Raw genomic sequence first — 22,108 nt, 5'->3', positions numbered from 1 at the left:
TTTGTCTCTCTTTCCCATTAGACTTACTCCTTCCTTCTGGACAACAGAAGACAGTCATTAAACAGGTGAAGGTACACAGGCCGAGTGGTAAGTTTAAACTTAGACCCAGAAATATTCAAGTTCTGTGTGTCGACTTCTAGCAGTTCACCATGTTTGACCAGCCAGCGAGACTGAGAGATGAGAGGAAAAATCTAAAATGAAACAAAAAAAACACAAACTGACAAGCCAGTAATATGAAAACATGATGCCAGAAGTGTCATGCTCAATCAAACTGATTTTTGCACATTTTGAAGAGAATTTTGAATGCAACTTCCAAAACCAATTATTTATTTTGTACTGTATACTTGATAATTATTGTAAGTAAAGTCTTTGATTAAATTTAAATGCAACTTTCAGTTAATAAAACTTTACTTTTGGAAAGAACTAAGTAGTCAAAAAAATAAATAATTGTGAATGGCACAAAATGAGCCAGGGCTGCCACTGGCAACTCAATAATAATAATAATAATATATATATATAAAAAAATTGGTTTCAGATGCCCCTGCATGATATATAATACATATCTAATTAAACATTAAAATGAATGCCCAATGTTATACCTTGCCCTCAAAGTGAATTTTCTTGTTTAGATGAATTAGTTCTTCCATCCTCTTCATGGACTGCACACTGGAGTTACATTCCTTTATAATCTAGTGAAACAGAGCAGATTTAGTTTTAATTTTCATATTCTTCTAAAACCTGGTCCTCTCTTACTTTACTCACCTTTTTAAGCTCATTAAGTGCTTTGGTGGCAGTGTCCTCATCTCGTGATCCAGGCGTTGTTCTCTTTAGGATATTCTATAATGGACACAAATTCATTACCACAAGATAATTTAATTTAATTTTGTAAGCTTTGTTCTAAAGCTTGATGATAATTTTCAACTTTTAATATAGCTTCGGAAAATAGAAAAAATGGAATCTGTGCCCTCTATCACTGTCACTTTTAGAAGAGCATGGTGGAATACCTCCACTAGCATTTTGAGGCGTGTGATCCTTTGAAAAGGAAGGATAAGGAATGATGTAAGAGGCAGCCTCTGGCACACTGGGTCCTCTTCCAGGCGGGCAAGGATTCCAGGGAAACGGGGATTCTCTTGCCTAACAACACACAATAAAGCAAACGAATAAACCTCTTTAATGGCAATAATGCAATATGCAACACACACATTGTTATGCTTGTTAGAAGACTGTTTACAGTAGCCGCTGATAGGTCTGTTCCTGATAGGCTTGATTGGTGACATAAGGCAGATAAACCCGCCGCAGTGCAGGACAGTGGTCAAGGACAATGTCACACACATCAAAACGCAGAATGTCCCCTTCTAACCTATGCTCCAAATCTTGAAGAAATCTGTGGACATGAGGAGAATTGAATGGGAGAGAGAAAAAAAACAGGGATAGTTTACATCTCTGATGAAGGCTAACTCTTTCAAAAACAGCAAAAATTTTCATTATTCACCTCTCACTGACTTCTTTCACATCAGGCAGTTTAGAGAAAAGCCACTGCCTCTCCTGTGTCCCAAGACACTCACACAGCTCAGGAGACATCATAAAATGGTCAACTACAATAGACAAGCTGCGTATGTATGAGGCCTCCGACGTCACCAACTCAAACTTGGCCTGGAATGAGAAAACATTAGCTTTTTTCTCAGCAAAATGTGCTGGTTGATTTAAAAAAAAAAAAAAAACAGACTTTCTGAATGTGGAGTCACCTCCTGCAGTTTACGCTCTTCATTGCTGAAGTTGTCAAGTTGTCCACTGGACCGAACATCAGGAATATCCTGCCAAAGGGAAAAGGCGGAGCCTCGAGATGAGCAGAATGAACTGGATGGGGACAGGTTGCAAGAGGACACAGAGTCTCCTCTTTCTTCATCAGTTCCTGGCTCCGCCCCTTGCTGCCTCTGTATCTCTCTGTTAATAGCAACATCACTGTATTCCTGATACAAAATCACTGAGAGAGAGAGGAAGAGAAAACTGGTAAATAATACTATACTATCTATATATATATACAGTGGGGAAAAAAAGTATTTAGTCAGCCACCAATTGTGCAAGTTCTCCCACTTAAAAAGATGAGAGAGGCCTGTAATTTAAATTCCAGATTTGTTGTTTATTGGACTTACAGTTCGGCAAGAAGCGTGATAGGCGTTTAGAGCTACTGGGAGGACTGTCTCCATCCTCATCAATGGAAACCTTTCTCATACTGTGAAAAAATGGTACAAATGTTAAATGTTAAAACATAATGTATTATATTCTACTCACTACTTTTGTTCTCTATCTAGTTTTAGAGCCACCGTTGCTTGGAACTCCTCTTTTGCTGTGGCAGATTACAGTCAGCAGAGGGCAGAGGTGGTGCAGACCCCACTGGACTATGTGGTGCACTGTCACCTGAGAAGCGATGTCTGGAGTTGGGTTTGTCTACAAACAGACAAGGGAGGGAGAAGGTATACAAAAGGAATAGAGCTGAAAATATAACACTGAAGTGTGATCATGACATCACAGCACAAGACTTTCACAATAAAGTCTTTTATTAGTCAAAACAGTCCAGATGAGTCACTTACAGTCTGAGCTGAGGTTTCCAGACAGGTGGCGGTCCCGGGAGGCCACACGAGCAGAAAGAGACTTGCCCAGCTTAAGGGTAAAAGAGTTTTTCCTCTGGGAGAGTTGTAGACGAGAGATGAGCTCAGAGGCAGAGAAGCGCCGGCGCTCGTCTGCTGAGCGAGAACGGGACAGAGGCAGTGAGGTCCCACTGTTAAGGGCAGGGCCTTCCAGAGAACCACAGTCCTCCAAGCCCAACCTCTGCCTCCCCCCATCATTTATGCCCCCCTCCGATCTGGCATCCTCCTGAGGGGGGTCTAAGAAAGGTTTTGGAGGCATTGGTATGGTAAGAAGAGAGAGGTCCTCATCTACCCCTGGGAGAGAGCTGGAACTATGGGATGTGGGTATGGTAGAACCCACCATACCAAGGCCTCCTTCTACGAATGATTCGAAGGATGTTGGAAGCAGGTAATCACACTCCACACCTGGGCTGCTGAGAGACTCATCACTCAGAGTGTCTGGAGAGTACACCCTCATCTTGCGCCCTATTAACGACAAGGCATATTATTGAGTGGAACTATCCACTTGTACATTCATCTCTAGTTTTAACACAATCACTTTAGCACAGTAGTACAAGCTTTAGCCGTGTTGCTGGAGGCCTGTCAGCAGCACAGATTTTGGACATCTCCCTTATCATACACACTTGATTCAACTCATCAACCTGTTAGTAGAGATTCCCACATCCAAAATGTGTACTGTGTTTAGGAGCCTCCAGGGACAGGCTTGGGCACCACTGTCACAGTGTGTTAAAACATCTGAAAGAACCTTAGCATGCTATTAAGGATTGCACTAAGCAGAATCATCTATCAGAAAGCTCTTGCACAGTTTAAAGAGTGGTGAAAGTAACCCTGCATTGTGACAAACTATTTGTTGTTTAAAGCAGGAATGTAGGAACAATGTGTCAAGACTTAATTGAAAGAGGCACTTACTTATGGACTTCTCCTTTATGGATCCCAAAGAGGTGCGTCTTTGAAGGCAAAATGGGTCCAGACTCTGGAAATCTAAGGGGGAAGGGGGGGAGCTTAGCTGCTGAGGCTCCAAAGAGTTCCTGTTCTCAGGTTCATATGTAGGGGATAGAGGCAGAAACAAGTCTCGAGAACTGAGACCCTTAACTCCTGGTTCAGGTTTTTCATAAACTGTTTCAGGTAAAACAGTAACGGGTGTCCACATCTGATCCTGAACCCCTTCCACATTATTGGTATACTGGGTCAAATAATTGTCCAGTGTTGTGTCTGTACTCCCATTCTCGACAAAATCAGATGGACCATTTCCATTGCATCTGACAGGCTTGGAGCAAAGAGAGGAACTACAATTTTCCAGTGTGTGTGATTGGAAACCATTAACGCTTGGCTGTTGAATGTCAATGAAGGCCAATGTCTCTTGCTGACACACAGCAATGTGTTGATGCTGTCGCAGGAGAGGCCTGCCTTCCCTAGAGTCACTCAGAGCCTGGGTCTCAACAGAGTCTGGGAACCACATGTCAGAGCTCTCGCCTCTGCAATGGAACGCTTGGAGGTGAGGCTGGAAATCAAGGACAGGAGAGAATCCATAGCCGGGGAGCATGGCTCAGGAGGCACATGGGTACTGCGCAGAAATTAGGAAAGAAAAACAGACAGAAAAAAATGTAAGATATTATAACTTGCATAACTATCACCCACATAACTATTGTCTTGACAGACGCTGCATCTCCAAATTTGAGCACAGTGGAGTAGATCCCTCTGGCCAATGTTTTTGTTGTGCCAGCACAGATTTATGCACAGTAAAGCTTGGCTCCTCTCTGCAGTTCTTAGTGGATTTGTTGTTCCACTGGGTAAAGTTAAGTCTCTCTGAACAGGCTCTGCTCTTCCCCTGTGGCAGACTTGGCTCAGTCGCTGCTGCTGCATCTTCCTGTTCTAATTAAAGAGCGCAGCATGCCGCCCTAATCCTCTATACTTGTCTACATAATTTACAGCTGGATTCCTTATTCAAAACTGCTTCTGTAATGCAGCTTCTGCATGAAGGTATCAAGGCAGTCATACGAGGACACTCCATTCTCTCCAACTATGATAATGGGCAAGTGTCTAGTCTTGCTAGCAGCTTATACCTGAGATGGAATGCTTCACGAAAAGGACCCTGACTGAGAAGGTCATCTTGGAAGAGTTTTTTCATACATATTTCCAAACAGCTCTCTATTTACCCAAACCATCTAGGTCATGGGAGAAGCAACGCTTATTAGTATTCAGTGTCTTGCCCTGAGGGACAGGCAAGCCTGAGATAGCTTGAGCTATGACATTTCCTAGGCTATTAAAGCAATGAAGGCTGAGCAAACTGTCAGTGCTGATGACCCACATCTGCCTTATTCACTGACCCATGAAATAAAGAAAGATGTTTTCTAAACTTGGAGGTGAAATGCACCAGAGGATGCTAGTTGGGCTGCCCCTAGGTGCCTTAAACTCTACCTTACATGCAATTTAGGTGTCTGTATGTTATCAACCAACAAATATAATGTAAAACAAAATAAATCATTGTTTAATGTGATAGTTTTGAAACTAACTATTGCTAATCTTTAAACCCTCAAACAACATCTGTACATCTATTTCTTTCTTTTTGAGAGGACACAAAAGAACCTGAGTCTCCCCCATCTCAAGTTTCTCTTTTAAAGCTGAATGTACACACAGCTAAATCCAACTGCATGATTCAACATGATCCACAAGCAAAAACACAATCTGACCCTCTACTGATAAAAACTATACCCACATCTGTACAACAAACACACTGCACAAATGGTTACCTGTTCCCTACTCTAAACAAAGGTCCCTTTATTTCGCCAGAGAATGCTGTTAGGTGCAAAGGAGATGTGAGATTTAAGGAATGAATCTGGATTCTTTACATGCACACAGAAATAAAAGTCAATTGGTCAGTTGTTATTCTTCGTTTAATGTCTTTGTAATCTTTAATCATAATATAATTACTTTATTTCTTCCTCTGAAATTACTTTTCTTTTCTGCTCATGTACAGTGGGGAAAAAAAGTATTTAGTCAGCCACCTATTGTGCAAGTTCTCCCACTTAAAAAGATGAGAGAGGCCTGTAATTTTCATCATAGGTATACCTCAACTATGAGAGACAAAATGAGAAAAAAAATCCAGAAAATGTGTGTGCTATTAGATAATGTAAGCCAAAAGCCAAAGAGATTTAACAAACTTTAACAAACTCACATTTGCCATATGGTCTTTCTTGCTACCTATTCCATGTCACTTAGAAGTATGTCAAATCATGCATGCAAAACTTGGGAACTGTGGAAAAATATAAATGTAAAACTCTTTACACAAATTAAATGTACTGTACAAATAGTAGGAGTAATTTTGTGAATGCTGTGCATAGCTATTACTATAACATAAATTCAATAATACACTGCATTACAGCCCATTACAATACAGCTATTCCATACATTCAGTTTGATGTCTTACCCATTTTACAATATTTAGTTAAATCCACCATGTAATTTTCCATGTTCTCAACATATTATTTCCTTATGTTTTGGTCTTTGTTGTATACATTCTCCTTGTAATTTTGGAGGGTTCCTGTAAGTCAGGGCGTCAACAAAGTAAATGAATAGAAAACTACCATCTTCATTGTAGCTACAGTATATGATTAAAGAAAACAATGCTGCAAAAGCCAATGGAGGCTGTTAGGAACCACATGAATCCACAAATATAACTAAAACATTCAGCAATGTCAACAATAACAATGAGGGCAAATTTAGTATTTGAAATTAAGCAAAATATATATTTTTTCATAGCGTATAGCTGTCACTAAGTCACATTAAGCCCTAGTGTAAAATAAATTTTTATAAATGCCAGGTTCTGTCATGAAACTCTAGATGGCTCAGGCAGATGGGTCGTTAATGCAAACTGATGATATTCACAGCCTTAAACTACTTGGCACAAGCTGATTGGTTCATGTTGCATACACAGCTAATAAGCTTGCTGCTTTACAATTAAATGGCTGGTTCGCATCCACTAGAGGAAACCCTCCACCTTCCCCAGCTCCACCTGTATAGATCTGTTACGGGTTATTTTATATGTTATTTGTGTGGCAGCAGTATGTCTTAAATACTCACAGCACCATATCGTGTGTTGGCAGCAGCAAGTTCCTATACTTACTGTGCAGCAGCAGCAGCAATAATCTACAACAACAGCAACAACCAACAGCAGAAGCAATTCAGCAGCGTAGCAGATCTATTCCACCAAGACTAATTCCGCAAATACACTAACATTGTCATATCCATTACCATGCTAAAATCTTCAGAGATGTCATGATAGAAATAACTATACACAATTTTTAAAGTCACAGTGAAAGCACCAAAATGACCACAAATAGCCTTTCCCCTCTTAATTTCTAGAATTTTTTGCTCGTTTGAGCACAGGGTCTAACAGTGTGGTGTCATGGGCTAATGTTTGTATGTTACATTGCACCGCTGGTCTAATTGGCCTGTGACAGAGAGCTCAGATTCAGGATACATCATGGCATCTGCCTTTCACACTCACAGTTCAGCTCATTTTCAGCTGCTGCAACTTGATGGCAATATGCAGGGGGTAACAAAACAAAAGACAGACATAATTAGTCAAATATTAAAGGGATAGTTCACTGAAAAATTCATATTCTGGCTTTATTCAAAACATTCAGGTTTTTATCATTTTGATCAACAGTTTGGTCGTTTCAAACCTGAATGTTTTGATGATGGATTGTAGTTTGGAAAAGTATGGAAAAAAAACTGTGTAGCAGTCATTCAAAAAGTCTCCATGGGAAAAAAAAAACAGAATACAGATTTAGCACAATATAAGTAAATGATGACAGAATTTTCTTTTTTAACTGAACTATACCTTTAATAGTTTCCTGGCATGATGTGGCCTTAAAATATACAGCACGTTTATTGTAAAAGGTTAATACATAACTTTTAAAGCTATACAGACTGTGAACCTAATTTTAAGCAACTGTTTGCTGCCCTAAGACTGTCTAATTTGACTGTTCACTTTTCTTTAAATAGCATTATGATTTACTTTATAATGGACACCTAATTTGTAAAAGTATTTTTCTAGAAAAAAAATGGTAGAGATTATCATATCATTGCAGATTATATATAGGAGCATTTAAATTCTGATGGGGTGAGTGAGGACATCTTGAGGTGAAGAAAACTTCTTTGTTTATGTTTGGTGTGGGGTCTGATCCCTCAAAGTGCCTGAGGCCTTCCTCCACCTACTCCATCAAGACAGACACCGAAATCCCTTTTCACATTCACAAAGCATTGACGTTGCCCTCAATCCTCTCAACTCCAAACACAACAGAGAGAGAAGCCCATAGGTGTAACAATACCTGGTTTAAGGTATTATTATAACAAGCTGAGCTTCTTTAGACTACCTTGAACCCCACGGTCTCATCTTAAAGAAAAATGTTACCACATCTTTAGGACATCTGTGCACTCACCTTCTTTCAACATTAACACCTCCCATACTAGACACACCCAGTCAAATACAGGAGCATTAGGCACACAAGCACAAGCGCTGAATGTGGAAACAATTATTACATTGATTTTAAGTTTTTTTTTTTACATTTAACATTGTTCTGATTGAACAATCCATCTGTAGGATATTTAAGAAAGTACCGCACTGCTTCACATTAAAGTCCCGCCTAGGTTTGGTTAGGCACTTGCTTAGTCTCTCACTTAAATTTAAGAGCTTTCAAATCTCTTTGAAGGTTTAATTGTAGACACTTATGTTTTTTATTGCAAGCATTACTTGTTAATGTTCATTTAATAGAAAACAAGTTGCAACAGGGACTTTACATTAATTTATTGATCTACAAATCAACAAATAACCCAAAAAGCATCAACAAGGAAAAAAGGAGAAAAAAAGTATTTCTAAGAGAGAAAATCAAAGCAAATTTCATAAATAAAAGTGCTTAAAATCAAGTAAAATCAAACTGCCCCAAATGAATGCATGTTCTTTGTGTTATTGTGAGCAATTCCTTAGTGCATGTTATTACAAAGACAAAATAGTTTGTCTTCTTAATCTTTAAATCAGAACATAATAACTGAAATTATTTTGCTTGTCCATCCACGTTACTTACTGGATGTTAAACAATAGCTAAATAAGTATTTAGGCATTGTTTTAGCTAACTCACATTAGGTCTGTCTCGATTCTGCTGCGTAACATTTACTTTTGGAGATCCAATCAATTCCCAATAGATAAAATCAAGTCCCGCCCCTACAGTTTACACTTGGAAATACATCAGATTATGAAAGTAAAATGGGTTGCAAACATCTCTTTGTCAGGTCACGGTATCATGATTTACAATTAAAATTGACATGACACTCACTAGCCCTGTTGATGTTTGTAAGATTTATACAGCTCAATCAGTTCTTTAACATACTGTTAAATTTGTCACATTGAAAAGATTACCTATTTTCACTGCTCCATTTACGTCACACTCATTCACACTCAACTTTCTGTTTTCTTTCACTCACTGCTCAGGAGTTGAACTGAGCTAGGCAAATGCTCCCCCTCCCTCTGCTTTATTATGGACAGGTAAAGACTAGTCACTCAGAACAGCTTGTTTTGAAATGTGATCGCTATACTGCATACACCTTGAGACTGACCATGCAGCAGACCAAAGTTAGTGTTTGTGACATTTTAACATGCAGATTATAACAATTTTAATGCACAAGTGGTGCAGAATAAATAGTCTAAAGTTTTTTTTTGTTTTTTGTTTTATTAAAATGCAAAAAAAAAGTTACTAAACATAAATTATAGTTAATGCATGAATATTTTACAAAATAAAGAAATCATGGTTCATTACATAAACTAAAAACAAAAACTAAACTAAATTTTATTTCAGTATGTTTTAAACTTTTTAAAAAATCATGGGAAATCGCCACATAATACCTGCATTGCTGGTATTTCTTAAGATTTTCTCTGCGAGACTGTATTCAGGTCAATCCGTTTAATAAAACTCACACACATTGTTTTATTCACATTAGGGCCAAGCCAGCCGAGCGCCTGAAAAGCCTAAAGGCTGCGTAGCTAAACAGGTGTGTGCAAAGCAGAGCCCAAAAAAAAGCCTTTTACACATACCTGTAGGGCTTGGCTTTTTCAGGATCGCTTTTCATAGACAAACACAAATATGTGCACCACGCAAAAAACAAAACTCATCCACTCCTGCACTGACACACATTTGTGCAAACGTACACAAAAATATGTCAAGATATCCGCACCTCCTGTCATTAAGAACTTATTAGCTTTTTATAGGCAAATGTTCCTCTGTTTTTAAACCATAAAAAGTTCCTTCAAATGACAAATAAAAAGTGATAAAGCCTTCCGACAATCATAACCGGTTTCTTTTATAGTATAGTCTTGAAATTCAATGGCCATTTGTAAAAGCAAAATGAGGACACAATATAAATGGATAACCATTAAGCCTTTTGTTAGCCAAAGAAAAGCAAGTTCATTATCATGGTCGACCCCCAATCCCAACAAAGATCTCTGACACTTTCCACATTCCCCAAATAACTGCGCTTCTGTCATTCCACTTAAATTGCCCAGTAAGCTGTACCCAAGTACAAACAAGAGTCTTGTCTGTCTGAGCTCACGCAACAAGAACAGGCCTCATTTGTGTGTCTGCATCCTATCTGTGCTGACTATTGGGGGAGGCACTAATAGCGTGCAGTCACACAAACAAGGTCTGTTCTTATTTCTCCCCAAACCTCTTCCGTCACCATCTGTTCATTCCGCAGGTGAGCTCTGCTGTTTTTTTAGCCCTTTAGCCTTGCCTTTAAGGCCAGGCAGACTAACAGAGTTGAGTGAAGGGGCTTTAGATACCCATTCCACCCCGAGTGGCCCTGTTGACCTGAATGCGGCAAGCTAAATGAAGGTAAGTGAGGAGAGAACGTTTTTGCATGCGAAGAGCTAGAACGGAGTATTATTGGGTGTGGCATGGCGTCCTTTTCCCCAGACTGTATCTCTAGTACATGTAGGTGCAGATACAGAATCCGCCTGTTGCCTCCAACTGACAGGTGATGGGGCAGGTGCTCCTTACACAGGACAGACCATGGGAGGGATGGGGATGAGTTAGAGTTTGCTTTATGGGATAAAATGAACTGAAAATCGGTCTCAGAAATTGCATGCATTACACTAAAGTCAAACGATACAAATAACTATTTCTGACAAAAAGTACCGTGGTTGCACCATGGTGACTGAATACCATGGAAACCATGAAACTGATTTATTACCATATTTATATGTCATGGCATGTGGGTCAATAGCGTAAAAGAGCGATAAAGTAAAAATGTCATGTGGTGTAACCATAAAAAAAGTACATTTATGACAAAATAAAAAGCATATTTTGGTTACACCTTGAACACAAATGAGTATATCTTAATCATTATATTAAATATATATTTTATATATTAAATATATTTTTAATTTATATATTTTTAAATACAGTGGGTACGGAAAGTATTCAGACCCCCTTACATTTTTCACTCTTTGTTATATTGCAGCCATTTGCTAAAATCATTTAAGTTAATTTTTTTTCCTCATTAATGTACACACAGCACCCCATATTGACAGAAAAACACAGAATTGTTGACATTTTTGCAGATTTATTAAAAAAGAAAAACTGAAATATCACTTTAAAAAAAATACATATACTGTACATAAAGAATCATTAAAAAAAATCAAATATCATATAAATACAAAAAAATTCTAAGAAATACTACCATGTTACTTTCATAATTGGATGTATTTCAAAGTGTAATCTACCTAATAATATTACCTTTTTTTTCCATTTGCCTTTTTTTCATCAATATGAAACCCAGACACTTATATCACCCTGATATTAATTTACTTTATGACCTAAAAATATCTAGATTAATTTTAATACAGAAATTACAAACATGCTCATCGTAGAAGATGTGTACTCATTGCAATTTTAATTAATTTTTTTAATCAATTAATTGATCTGACACAAACAATTACGTCTTAACATTGACCTTAAAGAGTAAAAAAACAGTGTATTTTCCTTGTACACATGCTAGATCAGTTGTATTGTTACCAAACATGCCGTGCCATCTATTGCTCCCTCCAGTCTGTTCTTATCTCTACCAGCATATACAGTATGAGCAATCCAGACCTGCTGAGAACTATGAGAATGCAATGAGTCATACAAACACACACATAGACTGGCACGGCCGAGATGGAGGAGCAGCAAGCCACAGGTTACGATAGACATTCCAAGGGTCTGGCCGCCTCCACTATCTCTCTGATGTTCATATCTGCTAACATGTTAACTAAAGCACAGCGTCATCAAACCACACCCTGTGGGATCCATCCATGCTCAAACACACATCCTACAAATTCAATGTCTTCATGGGTCTTTAGTCATAGATGTCAATGGAGATGGAATAGTTTCACAGAGAATTCAAAAAGGTCACCAGGTCCATGTAGTCTGCATGTATAAAAATCACCTTATCTCACTACATTAAAAAATAACCCATTTTTGAGGGATATAATGACTCTAATACTAAAAGGATATCTCTTACACGTCCAATGTGTTATGCAGCAAATGCAGACAATGGTTTCTGAGGCTATACAGGATGAGAATGAATAAGGCAGGGAGATTTTATTGTGACATGATACTTTTTTGTTTACCCCACATCCTCATGTGGGCATTCACTCATGACTCACGTTAAATGGATCACAGTTTCCAGGCAAATGACCTAAACTTGGATGTTATAAAGCCAGTTTAAGCTGTGAGGTTTCTGCTTTTTAATAACTTCCTCTGGGCAGCTGGGATAATTGCTATTACCGCACAGCAGTGTAGAGGAGAACATAAAGCCTTCCATCAAACAGGTGCTAGGTCATAAAGAGGATGTCACACCCTCCCGCTCAGAAAGAAAAGAAAACACTCTCCAAAACATATGCTCCACACATGGTATGGAACAATCAGTCTATATGACCTTATAAGAAAACAGACAAGTAAGTCACATACACATTAATAGATACAAAATGACGACGCTACAGCACTCTATTAATCATGACTTCAATGGAAGATCATATTGTCCAGATTTATGACAGCTGAGTAAATAATCAAGCAAGTAGACAGATCTGTTTAAAAACATGTAGATGTACTATTGATTTTACTGGATGAACTGCCATGTTATTTTCATAACTTCCCATCATTGTTAACTAATATACAGGTGCATCTCAATAAATTAGAATGTCTTGGAAAAGTTCAATTTCAGTAATTCAACTCAAATTGTATAACTCGTGTATTAAATAAATTCAATGCACACAGACTGAAGTAGTTTAAGTCTTTGGTTCTTTTAATTGTGATGATTTTGGCTTACTAAACCTAGCTTAGCATATAAATAATAATAAAATAACACTAGATATTTTTAATTCCATAAATAAATAAATAAATAGTATATTATTTTCTTTCAGGATTTTTTTTTTTTTTTTTAATTATACTAAAAGTAATATTAAACCCTATCAATATGAAAGCAAACATTTCTTATCAATCAATCTCAAAATTATCTGGACTTTGCTATACACAATTATTTTATAGCTTTACTCTTTTACTGCATATCAACAATGATCTCATTTGTGTCATTTTTTTATTCTCCTAATAAATCGATCTGGGACAAAGTTAAAATGTAAATAACACATATGCGGGAACTTCTAAACGTTCTAAAAGAGCAACATCAATGCACATGTCTTCATTCCTATGTCAAACAAACAATTCATTGTGTATATCTGAGCATTTTATAATCAACTGTTATATATATATATATATGTGTGTGTGTGTGTGTGTGTGTGTGTGTGTGTGTGTCTGTGCAAAAATCAGTTTATATCAGCAAAAAAACAACTGCCAAAAAAGGAGATATGCATGAGGATAACTGACCAGCACAAAGCCCAGCAAAAAAACTTACATTTCTATATTGTTACACACAGTAAAGAACTCTGACACTGAGTTCATGGTTGTGCTGCCTTCTATCCATGTGCAGTTCTTTTACAGCGTGTTCCAGACATGCAGTCACCTGCCCCTCACATCAACAGAAGCTCACGTATGCACACACTTACCATATCTGCTCCCTGCAGCAGTAGAATATTCAGGGCTCATATCCAGCACAATCTATCACACTATTATGCATGCAACATTAAGTAGCTTGCAAGCGATCGGTAGCACAGGCATATTTGCATCTGATTTGATATATGTTAGCAAGGCTGGAGGACAGTGTTTCTGCTTTCTATACCAGGATTTTATAAACTGGACCATATCCCAGGCGTATCATTAGATTTGTCTATGCAGGTGATGAGTGGCAAATCAAAACATTATACTCCATGCATGAGCATCTGTTCAAGCAAGAAAAAATTGTTTGGCATTACAACCCAGCAGGACAGATATAAATGATATAATAGAAGTTTAGTGACCTTAAACATTCACCATGTCACCCAGTAAACAGGAAGCAGTCATAATTCTGTTGGCAGCAATATTACAATGTCAAGAAGTACCAATAAGACAAAATAAAGATTCAGCCGAAGTTAACAATCAGGAAGAATCAAAAATCTGAGACCACTAGTGACAATGTTTTAATAAAAAAATTATAATAAAATAAATTTAAAGTTTACTTTTGTTATATAGTAATAATACAAACATATGTATAAAATACAAATATAATACATTTAATTTAATTGTATTTCATTTATTATGAATATTTGCATATGAACAACACTGTGAGTGAATTTGAATTGAAAAACTGATATGAATGTCATACTTTCTTAGTATGCCAGCAGCACACAAGCTGCATGAAGTCCACAGTTTTGTGTTAAACCTGATGTTCATGTTCTCAATCATGATTTAAGATGATCTAAACAGAATCTTGAGCTTCAGTGGAAGCAAGAACATCTGACTGTCTGTACAAAATAGTTCACATGAGCAATGCTTCATTTACTTGATTAGTGACCTAGAAATTGTGAATCTGAAATATGTCTTCTTCATTGCATTGTTTCTGTTTTCAAAATCCGAAGGCTTTTCATTTATTTCCTAGATTAAATTAGATTCTGAATCCCAGATCTCCAGTGTGGTCTCAGACTTTTGGTCCACTAAAGCTAGTTTAACACAAAATATAGTCTTTCCACAGAACAATGTGGTGACATCCTCTAAAATGCAACAGATCTCCACAGATTTAGATTTACTGTACAAAAAAAAAAAACTACCTCATTTGTATCAGTGGACTGTGGGCTGGATAGGGTCCAACTCCAGTGTGCAAATCCAAGTCATCCAGGATTGTGGCTGAGGTGTTATAGTGTCCATGACTGCCTTGTGTTCCTCTCGAGCGAAGATGATCCAAGTGTTCTCTTCAATCCCCTTCACACACAAAAATAGTTGACAGTAGACAAATAAAACCCTAATAACTGTTCTAGCTACTCAAAAATACAGATTTCTCCTCCATATCATTCCTTTTCCCTCATAGTTCCCGCTCTTTCCGGCAAAAAATGAAGACAGACATTTGTCGTTCACTTTCGCGCTGTCTCTAGCTCCCTCTTGCACTTATTTATGGTTTTATTTCTAACACCTGCCAGCAGAAGAAAAGGAGAGAGTCTCAAGCTGTCGTCTGGTTCATAGGAGAGTCCTTCCTGCCAAGGAGGGAGAAATGAGTGTGTGTGTGTGTGGGTGTGGGTTTGGATTCCTGTGTGTCAACAGCAGTACTTTGCAAGTGGATAGCAGGCAGTCGGTTAGGAGGGTTTGATGGGGGCGTGAGATAGAGGGTGGGAAGAAGACTATGCGAATATCCCTTCATGCATGCGAGTGTGTGCATGTGTGTGTGTGTATAATTAGGTAAGTATCAGTTTGAAGACAGCAAGTAGCTGAGAGGGCATGCCGAAACTCACTCAGATATGCTCTTTAAATCTTCTTTAACTCCTCTCCCTTTTACACACCTCATTTATTCGCTTAAGAAGAACTGAAATAGTCGTTTATCAAGCAAGCTTGTGTGAAGTCTAGAAGATCAGAAAAAAATATAATTGAACTCTTTGGTAAACAAAACCTATTCATGTTCATCTCCAGCCAATTATTGATGCGTTTGCACTAAGAAATTAGTTTATTCAGGAGCGAAAGCACATTAAAGAGTGTCAGTTTTGTGCAACAGGCTGTTCTGGGTCACTCCTGCAGGTGATGAAGAACATGGAGTCCGTTATTAATAAGCGAAAGGCCTGCTGTCCACGTTGCATACTTTAGTACCTTGACATGTACCAACCAACACTTGCTGCAGGCTGAATGGCGTAGGAACAGCAATCATAATCAAAAAATGAAGAAGAGGAGGAGGAGGAGAGAGAGAGCGAGAGAGAGAGAGAGAGAGAGTCAAAGAGCCTGAGGTGACGGAGATTCTTTTTCGTTTTTTTAAGTGGGTGGGGTTAGAGACAAATCATTATCAAAACACCTGTCTGCTTCTGACTTTAATAAATCAGATTTGCTTGATCCATTCCACTAAAAAAATAGTGGAATTAGGGTGCATGTTTGGTTGGTAAAGGGTTTCAAAGGGGCAGGTTGCTCACACAAAGCTTGATGGTTTGATCAAATTAAATGGAATGTGAGAACCAGAGATCTTCTCCAGAAAGTAGAGCTGAAAAGTAGGGCAGAAGTTGCCTACATGGAGTGTTAACCAAAGATTAAGGATCTGAAGCGTTTGCCAGCTGGCATTGGCTCTCAGCTTTGGAACACAGAACTTCAATGGCTTAGCATTAGTGTTGTCTTATTCACCTTTCTAACTTGTTCAAGCATATCATTTTCATTCTCATTCAAGCTAACCATTTTTGCACAATTAGGCATTGTTCAGCCAAATTCAGATTGAACCACTGATGGCAGATGGAATATTTTGACGATGTCTTTCATACTTTTCTGGGCCTTGACAGTGATATTTACTGTCATTGGGACAGTCACAAGCCTCCCGGTTTTCATCCAAAATATCTTAAATTGTGTTCCGAAGACGAACAAAGTTTTTACGGGTTTGGAACGACATGGGGATATGTGATGAATGACAAAATTTTCATTTTGGGGTGGAGTAACCCTTTAAGTAGGGCTGCACAATTAATTAAAAGAAAAATCAAAGGCTGTGATTTAATTTACCGTGTGCGTTTCAGCGTGAAGTGCAGCACTGAGCAGCTTGGTTCGCAGAAAATGTAGATCTACACAAACTGTTTTTTGCAACACTGTTTGGCTTGCTTATGACGTGCATTTAGAAACGCAACATGTGCTAACCATCTTTCCAAATTTGTAAAAATAAATGCTCATAAGGCTGTTTTTTAAAGACTTGATCATATTGATAATTACTATTTTTTGCCAAATTGTGCAGCCTTACAAAGCACAGCAAACCTTGAATTTTTTTCAAACGCATTTTGTCCAAATAATGCATCCCTATTCAGAAGATTTGGAATTTAATGCACAGGTCTCATGGACCACTTACGATCCTGTTTTACAGTGCATATTTGAAGCTTGACAGCCCCGATCATAATCCACTTTCATTATATGGAAGAGAGCAGTGTGAACATTAATCAATGCATCTCTTGTGTTTCACAGAACAAAGAAAGTCATATTTATTTGCAATGACGTGAGTTTTTCACTTTTGGCTGAACTATCCTTTTAAACCCTGTCCTCCAGCACGTAAACACTTCAATGGCTTTCCAACGGTTATTGAAACTAGCTTTATTTAAAAAAAAAAACATAATTCCTTAAATGGCCCAGAGATAGTCATGACAAATGCAAATATATTAAGGTATTATTCAGAGAAGCATTTCACACTAACACAATGTAGAATACGCTTCTTGATGTCTTTCACAATTTTCATTTTGTCAGTAGTACAAATATATACTTTAGTACTCATGTAGAAAAGCAAACCTCCCTGCCCACCCACTAAATCCGAATAGGAATATATCATTTACCGGAAGGGCAGAGAGAGTGAGATGTGTAGGTGATCACATGTCTTAGTATAGTTGGAGCCAGAGGAAGTCCTATGTAAACAGCCGTTTGTTAAAGTAGTGTGGTAGTGTACAATTTTGGCATAGACCTCTACATTTTTAAATGCACAGGGCAGTACAAAAAAGTACCAGTAATATGAAGGTCTTTGCTCCACTTTGACTAGAGTGCTAAAACTATGACACACATTTCTTTTCTTTTTATTATATTTTTGTGACAATAGACAGGAATAGAAATTGCAAATTAAAGGAAAATAGCATAAAACTGATCATGACATTTATTTATTTAAATGAAGTGAACTTTGCTCTAAATACCACTACACACTACTGTTCAAAAGTATGGGGTCGTTAAAATATTTTAATGTTTTTGAAAGAAGTCTCTTATGCTCATCAAGCTGCATTTATTTTATCAAAAATACAGTAAAACTGTAGCTTAGTTCACCAAATCACCAAAGTTCTCTCTATTTTGTTGTAGATCATTAAACCGTATTGCTTCCTCAGAAGTCTGTTTGAAATTAGTTTCGTGAGGTACCTTAGTGCACAAACGCTGCCTGCAGAGTCATTGCCTGCTAAGGCAGTGAGGAATCAGGTCAGCAGCAGCTGCTTAAGCTTTCGGACACAGCCTCAGTCTCTGAGCTCTCTGGTGTGAGTGGTAATGAGAACAAGCATGGCTCACAGTGAGTGGGCGCTGGAGGGTGTGGACATCACTATGTGCACTAACATCACCTAAAGCTACTCACCAGCAGGGCCTCCTGTTTATCAGCCAGTGCCTGTTTAGCCAGGTAACGCTCCCGCTTGATCTTCAGCTCCAAGGACTCAGGGATGTCTGGAACCATCCAGTCGATGACACGCAGGACAAAGAACACCACATGCTGAGGATGAGTACACACACTTTATTACTAAGATGACCACAAAATAGAAATAATTATTAGATAGTAATAAAGAGACAGTAAACAATCAGGTCATTATACAGACAAAGTAAATTGCCATCAGCAACCCATTTTACTATTGCAATTCGAGGTCTCTCACATTTTTAGTTGACAAAGACAGACTTTTTAAATCTCTTTATTTAATTATTAATTAAAAAAAGTGATAGATTCTTGATATACAGGCCTATATAAAAAGAACTGATATAAATATAAGAAAGGTTTTGGTGATGTTATTTATATAGTTTTATATAGTATATTTATATTATTTGTATGGTTTTAAAGCACTTTTCTCCACTTATCAATGTATTCCATTTTATTTTATTTGTTTGTTCATTTACGAATGTATTTTTTATTTACTATTTTTAAAAAACTTTTATTTATATATATGTTAAACTTTATTCATATAGTACATTTGTTTAATTAGTTGATGTATTGTTTTCTTTTCCTTGTGTGTGTGATGCTCTTTACTGTTGAATGTTTCTGTACAATATAATTTCAGTTTAATAAAAAATTATATATATATATTCAACAAACACTAAGGCTGGAACGTTAATGAAAAGTTGACATTATGTACCAGAGTAAATGGGGTTCATTTTAAATTAGTCACAGCATATATATGGGAAGCTTAAATTCAAGGAAGAATATGACAGTGATGTGATTGGCAGGAGGAAGATCAATGATCACCTCAAAGGCAATGATAAAGCCCAGTCTTGCAGCCAGAAGCTCCCAATACACCAGTGTGTATTTTCCATTTTCATCTCGAAATGCTTTATATCTGACAACAAGAAAAGTCATGACAAAAAATGACTACAAGAGAAGAAAATCGAACAGTGCTGACAGCTACAATTTTACTGTTCACTGCATTGATTAACACTTTTCCCCTCTACTGCAAAACAGTACAACAGCCAAGACACTCCTGAGAAACATTAGAACATGGCTAACATGTAAAAAACAAAACTAAAATACAAATAATGATGTAAAAACATCCTGAAATAAGGCAATATATTTTTGCAAATTTACAATGCATAACTGATATAAGAGAGTCTGATTTCAGATTTCTTGCACTACAGAACAGCATCAGCACTGTTACCTGCATACGGTATGACTGGAGTAGTTGTAACTGGGTGGAGAGTAAGCCAGCGTGAAGTTGACATAACCATGCAGGTCATTGTTAAACTTGTACTGGTACAACAGGCGAGGCAAAAAATCTGAGGTAAATGCAATGAGGAAAGCCTGTAGAGAAACAAGCAACTGTGAATCCTTACAAGATGTTGAAAAGGTAATGTTAGATAATGTAATGTAACAAGTGGAGTCATTATGTGTTTACCAAAAAGTACCACACTAAAGGTGCAGTCACATTAACCATTACTCTATGAAATTTTGCAGGCAAAGCCATTTCAATATGAATATGACCTTTCAATATGACCTTTTTTGCCAACAAAATTTTGGCAATAGATTTTGCTAATTTGATACTTTAAGTATCAAAAATACTAATTTTTGTAGGCACTCACATTGACTATGACAGACACGTGGGACAGCGCCTCTAGTATGATGAACCACACACCGATGTGCTGGGCTCGCTCTGCCACTGGTCTCCGGTATTCACACACAAACTTATAAGCGTCCAGCCTTACTTCCACCCAGTTATTCAACAGGGCGAAGAGAGGAGCCAGAGGGAAGGCTGCCACAAAAATGGTGATGAAGCCAAACTGCAGGACTGGCAACAATGAAGATCAAATACTGTAAGTTAATTACAAGCATAGCAGGAGCATCTATACAGAAACATCACATCCATTTAATGTTTATAATAAGTTGCATGATTACTGTAGGTAAAAATATGTTTTTGCTACACTGGCAGAAATGACTGACAAGTTTGGGGTCGGTAAGTTCACTTATGCTCAAAAATAACTAACCCAAAACTTTTGAATGGTAGTGTACTTACACTTATATAATGATTGGCTGTTAGAAATGTTTTTTATTTGTCATGTCTTGTCTTGTCTAGAACACCAAGTGAGCCAGGACTGCCACTGGTGCCCCCCTCAAGAAATGAGGTCCATGATGTTTCAGTGTCAGTAGCTACACATTTTTTGGACAGAAACTTGATGCAAAAATCTCATTAAAAAGTGAAATATTATCATCTTACCAATCTCCAGATACTCATCAAAAAGCCCCTCACATGGAATCAACTCATAGTCCTGCTCCCAGCACTTACGCTCCTCTGCCTTCTGGGCCTTTTTCACAGATGATAAGGCCCGTTTCTGTCTCCAAGACTTTATTTTACTGAAAAGCAGTGAGAGAGAAAGAGCGAGAATGAGACATCAACAGAACACTGTGTCTATTGCTTTGGTTGATGATGATGATGATGATGATGGCTCTTCTGAGGCTATTTCTAGGTCTAAAATAGAACTGTGCTCATTTGGAAAGATCCGGTTTTGCCTGAGTTTGACTCTGGTGATGCATTATTGATAAGGGAGTGCTAAAAGCTTCTCCTATGTGGCATTTATTCTGCTAAACCGCAAAAACTGTCACCTTAAAAGAAGAGACATGCTGCAGTACTGGCAGTGATACAGTCATCCGTCTGCTCATTGCACCCTACAGTGATATATGCAGATGAATCAATAATCAAATCAATCAGTATTCATAAAGCTATTCTTGCTCATGTTTACACACATTTTTATTCTCGTACTGCTGCATGAAAGCACACAGCCCGTCTATGATAGTAGTTGTTTTATGATAGGTGTTTTATTTCTAAATTGATATTTTTATCCCCTAGCCATAAATCTAACCCTCACAGGAATGTGTTTGCATTTTAAGATGTTCATTAATTATTCAATATGTTTTCCACAATGTAGGCTAAGCCTGTCCCACACATACACCTCCACAGAAGACTGCTGTGCCCACCCAGCACCCGGCTTGCCTTTCTCAGAGGACCAAATAAAATCATTTTGATTCTGCAGTATTGAGACTTAAGTCTCTTAGTTCAAATACTACGTGGTTTGCTCTACAATATAATAAGCTTTTAAGTACAGCTGCAAAAAATAAGACTAGTTTGATGAAGAGTCAGGCTCTGAGGGAGACACCTACGGGATGACAAACTCCTGAACGTTGTTGATAAGTTGTTTTCCCACCATGATGATGCAGAGCTGCTCAGCCAGTTCTATCAGACAACCTCCTGGTCCGCACTGCAACCACACATACACATTTAGTAATATTTTAGAAATAAATCTCTTTTTTTCATTTATTCAGTCAGATATATAGTGTAAGAAAAACTGGCAAAGCTGAATTTTCAGCAGCCATTACTTCAGTCTTCAGTGTCACAAGATCCTTCAGAAAACACCCTAATAGGTTGATCTGGTGCTTAAAAAACATTTCTTATTATTATCAATGAATATGAATAGAAAGTTCAAGTAAACAGCATTCACTGGAAATTGCTGTCATTTTTGATCAATTTAATCCCTTGCTGAATAAATATTATTTTCTTTAAAAAAATAAATAAATAAATAAATAAATAAATATATATATATACAGTGGGTACGGAAAGTATT

General features: G+C 37.6%; 2 protein-coding genes across 2 annotated transcripts in view; both read right to left on the bottom strand.

The window, feature by feature from the left end:
• The window catches only part of LOC107593943 (rho guanine nucleotide exchange factor 19-like), a 7,226-nt gene extending 4,121 nt beyond the window's left edge, over positions 1-3,105 (bottom strand). The window contains exons 1-10 of the mRNA XM_016283845.1: positions 2,994-3,105; positions 2,592-2,885; positions 2,325-2,448; positions 2,154-2,233; positions 1,746-1,984; positions 1,493-1,653; positions 1,232-1,384; positions 975-1,134; positions 763-837; positions 600-689 (exon numbers count right to left, since the gene is read on the bottom strand). Of these exons, the coding sequence (XP_016139331.1) occupies positions 600-689; positions 763-837; positions 975-1,134; positions 1,232-1,384; positions 1,493-1,653; positions 1,746-1,984; positions 2,154-2,233; positions 2,325-2,448; positions 2,592-2,885; positions 2,994-3,105 (1,488 nt within the window). The remainder of the gene's footprint in view (positions 1-599; positions 690-762; positions 838-974; positions 1,135-1,231; positions 1,385-1,492; positions 1,654-1,745; positions 1,985-2,153; positions 2,234-2,324; positions 2,449-2,591; positions 2,886-2,993) is intronic.
• Positions 3,106-4,131: 1,026 nt separating this feature from the next.
• The window catches only part of LOC107593934 (anoctamin-7-like), a 30,169-nt gene continuing 12,192 nt past the window's right edge, over positions 4,132-22,108 (bottom strand). The window contains exons 17-24 of the mRNA XM_016283834.1: positions 21,648-21,745; positions 20,707-20,843; positions 20,075-20,280; positions 19,654-19,796; positions 19,248-19,338; positions 18,375-18,506; positions 14,881-15,031; positions 4,132-4,212 (exon numbers count right to left, since the gene is read on the bottom strand). Of these exons, the coding sequence (XP_016139320.1) occupies positions 14,891-15,031; positions 18,375-18,506; positions 19,248-19,338; positions 19,654-19,796; positions 20,075-20,280; positions 20,707-20,843; positions 21,648-21,745 (948 nt within the window). The 3' untranslated portion in view covers positions 4,132-4,212; positions 14,881-14,890. The remainder of the gene's footprint in view (positions 4,213-14,880; positions 15,032-18,374; positions 18,507-19,247; positions 19,339-19,653; positions 19,797-20,074; positions 20,281-20,706; positions 20,844-21,647; positions 21,746-22,108) is intronic.

The sequence above is a fragment of the Sinocyclocheilus grahami genome, unplaced genomic scaffold, assembly GCF_001515645.1.
Source record: "Sinocyclocheilus grahami isolate Dianchi unplaced genomic scaffold, SAMN03320097.WGS_v1.1 scaffold177.1, whole genome shotgun sequence".
Lineage (NCBI taxonomy): Eukaryota > Metazoa > Chordata > Actinopteri > Cypriniformes > Cyprinidae > Sinocyclocheilus > Sinocyclocheilus grahami.
The sequence above is the reverse complement of the archived record's forward strand: the minus strand, read 5'-3'. Positions and strand labels throughout refer to the sequence as shown.